The following is a 1,948-nucleotide window of genomic DNA, read 5'->3' on the forward strand; positions in this document are numbered from 1 at the left end:
TCAGTTCTCCTTTTTGCCCCACAAGCTCCTCAAGGCGACTTTCACCTCTGCATTTCTGAGGGTGTAGATGATGGGGTTCAGCATGGGGGTGACCACCATGTAGAACACGGCCACCCGTTTGTCCGCAGTGAAGGTGGAGGGGGGCCGCATGTAGAGGAAGATGGCGGGTCCGAAGAACAGCGTGACCACCGCGATGTGAGAGGCACAAGTGGAGAGGGCCCTGCGCCTCCCCTCTGCTGAACGGTTCCTCAGGTTGACCAGGATGACAGTGTAGGAGGTCACCAAGAGGAGGAAGGAACACAGAGCAATTAACCCACTGTTGGCCAACACAACAGCCCCCTCCACAGAGGTGTCAGTGCAGGCGAGCTTGAACAAGGGATGGAGGTCACAGAAGTAGTGGTCAATCACGTTGGGACCACAGAAGGGCAACTGGATGGCGATGAGAATCTGGATTATGGAGTGAAAAAAGCCCCCGAGCCAGCAACCAGCCACCAGTGCCCAACACAGCTGACGGCTCATAATGCCCATATAATGAAGGGGTTTGCAGATGGCCACGTAGCGGTCATAGGCCATTACCGTGAGCAGGAAGGTCTCAGCAACTCCAAAGAAGTGAAAGAAGAATATCTGAGCCACACAGCCCTCCAGGGAGATGGTTTTAATCTTGGAAAGTAAGTCTGTGATGAATTTAGGGACAACAGTGGAGGAGTAGCTGATCTCCACCAGGGACAGGTGACTAAGGAAGAAGTACATGGGGGAGTGAAGGCTCTTACTGACTTTGACCGTCAGAACAATGAGGCCATTGCCCACCACCGTGGCCAAGTACACGGGAAGAAACACCGCAAAGCACACTCTCTGCACTTCTGGATCCTGGAAGAGACCGGTGATGATTAACCCAGTCACATTGTTGGCACTTGCCATGGAATCCACTCGAGGAAGATGGATCTAAGGGAAGAGACCTGCGACAAAACAAACACAATCATAACATCAGCGCTTCATGTTTCTTTGCACTTACCTGCTGGTGGGACTCTTTCACAGATAACACATGACTTGTTCATTTGTCTGTCTGCTAGTACAGTAAAAGTTTATTCACTCAGTGCTCAGTAGCCTACTCTATACAAGACGTGATTCTATCCACCTCACAAAAATCCTATGGTCCCCATATGACAATTGAGAAAACAGGCTCAGAGAGGTTTTGAATTAGCAAGGTTTCCGGTCAGAAATGGATTCAGAACAAGAACCAGATCATTTTACTCCAACTTTATATTATTTCAAGGAAGCCACACTGAAAAATAATTTCCATCTTCAGCATCAATAACCATCTATATGTATTACGACTAACAAGTATCCCATTCTCATCACACCGCTGTGTTAGAACCTCTGCTCCTGAATCTCTTGTTTTCTCCTTTTATTCCCTAGAAATGCCAATCCCATTTGTATCTCTCCCTTTCTAAAGAGGGTCTTCGGGGACTTCCCTGGTGGCACAGTGCTTAAGAATCGTCCTGCCAATGCAAGTCTCCGCACCACAGTGAAGAGTAGCCCCCGCGCTCTGAAACTAGAGAAAAGCCTGCGTGCAGCAATGAAGACCCAATGCAGCCAATAAGTTAATAAATAAATAAATATTTTTAAAAATTAGATTAAATTAAATTAAAAGTATTACAGTGTTAAAAAAATACACACAACGATGTTTCTTTAAAAAAAAAAGTGTCTTCAATATTTCCTTTGTATGAACTTGACAAGTTTCTGAATTATTTCAGGCCTTATGGTTTCACTCAGTCCCACAACTTCATGAGTTTTTACAAATGCTTTTTTTTTATCTTTGACATCTGAGACCAAAGTGAAAATCTGGAAGCTGCTGAGAATACAGCTCACTATCAATTGTGGTTCAAGTATAACACACGGGGATTCACTGGAATATATGGAGGTCCACCAGGTTGCTTGTTTCTGTCTT

General features: G+C 45.7%; 1 protein-coding gene across 1 annotated transcript; it reads right to left on the reverse strand.

The window, feature by feature from the left end:
• Positions 1 to 918, reverse strand: LOC130861546 (olfactory receptor 4B1-like). The gene has a single exon (XM_057750536.1). It carries the CDS (start codon positions 916 to 918, stop codon positions 1 to 3), a length of 918 nt encoding a protein of 305 aa, XP_057606519.1.
• Between the last annotated feature and the right edge of the window lie 1,030 nt (positions 919 to 1,948).

The sequence above is a fragment of the Hippopotamus amphibius genome, chromosome 9 (assembly GCF_030028045.1).
Source record: "Hippopotamus amphibius kiboko isolate mHipAmp2 chromosome 9, mHipAmp2.hap2, whole genome shotgun sequence".
NCBI lineage: Eukaryota > Metazoa > Chordata > Mammalia > Artiodactyla > Hippopotamidae > Hippopotamus > Hippopotamus amphibius.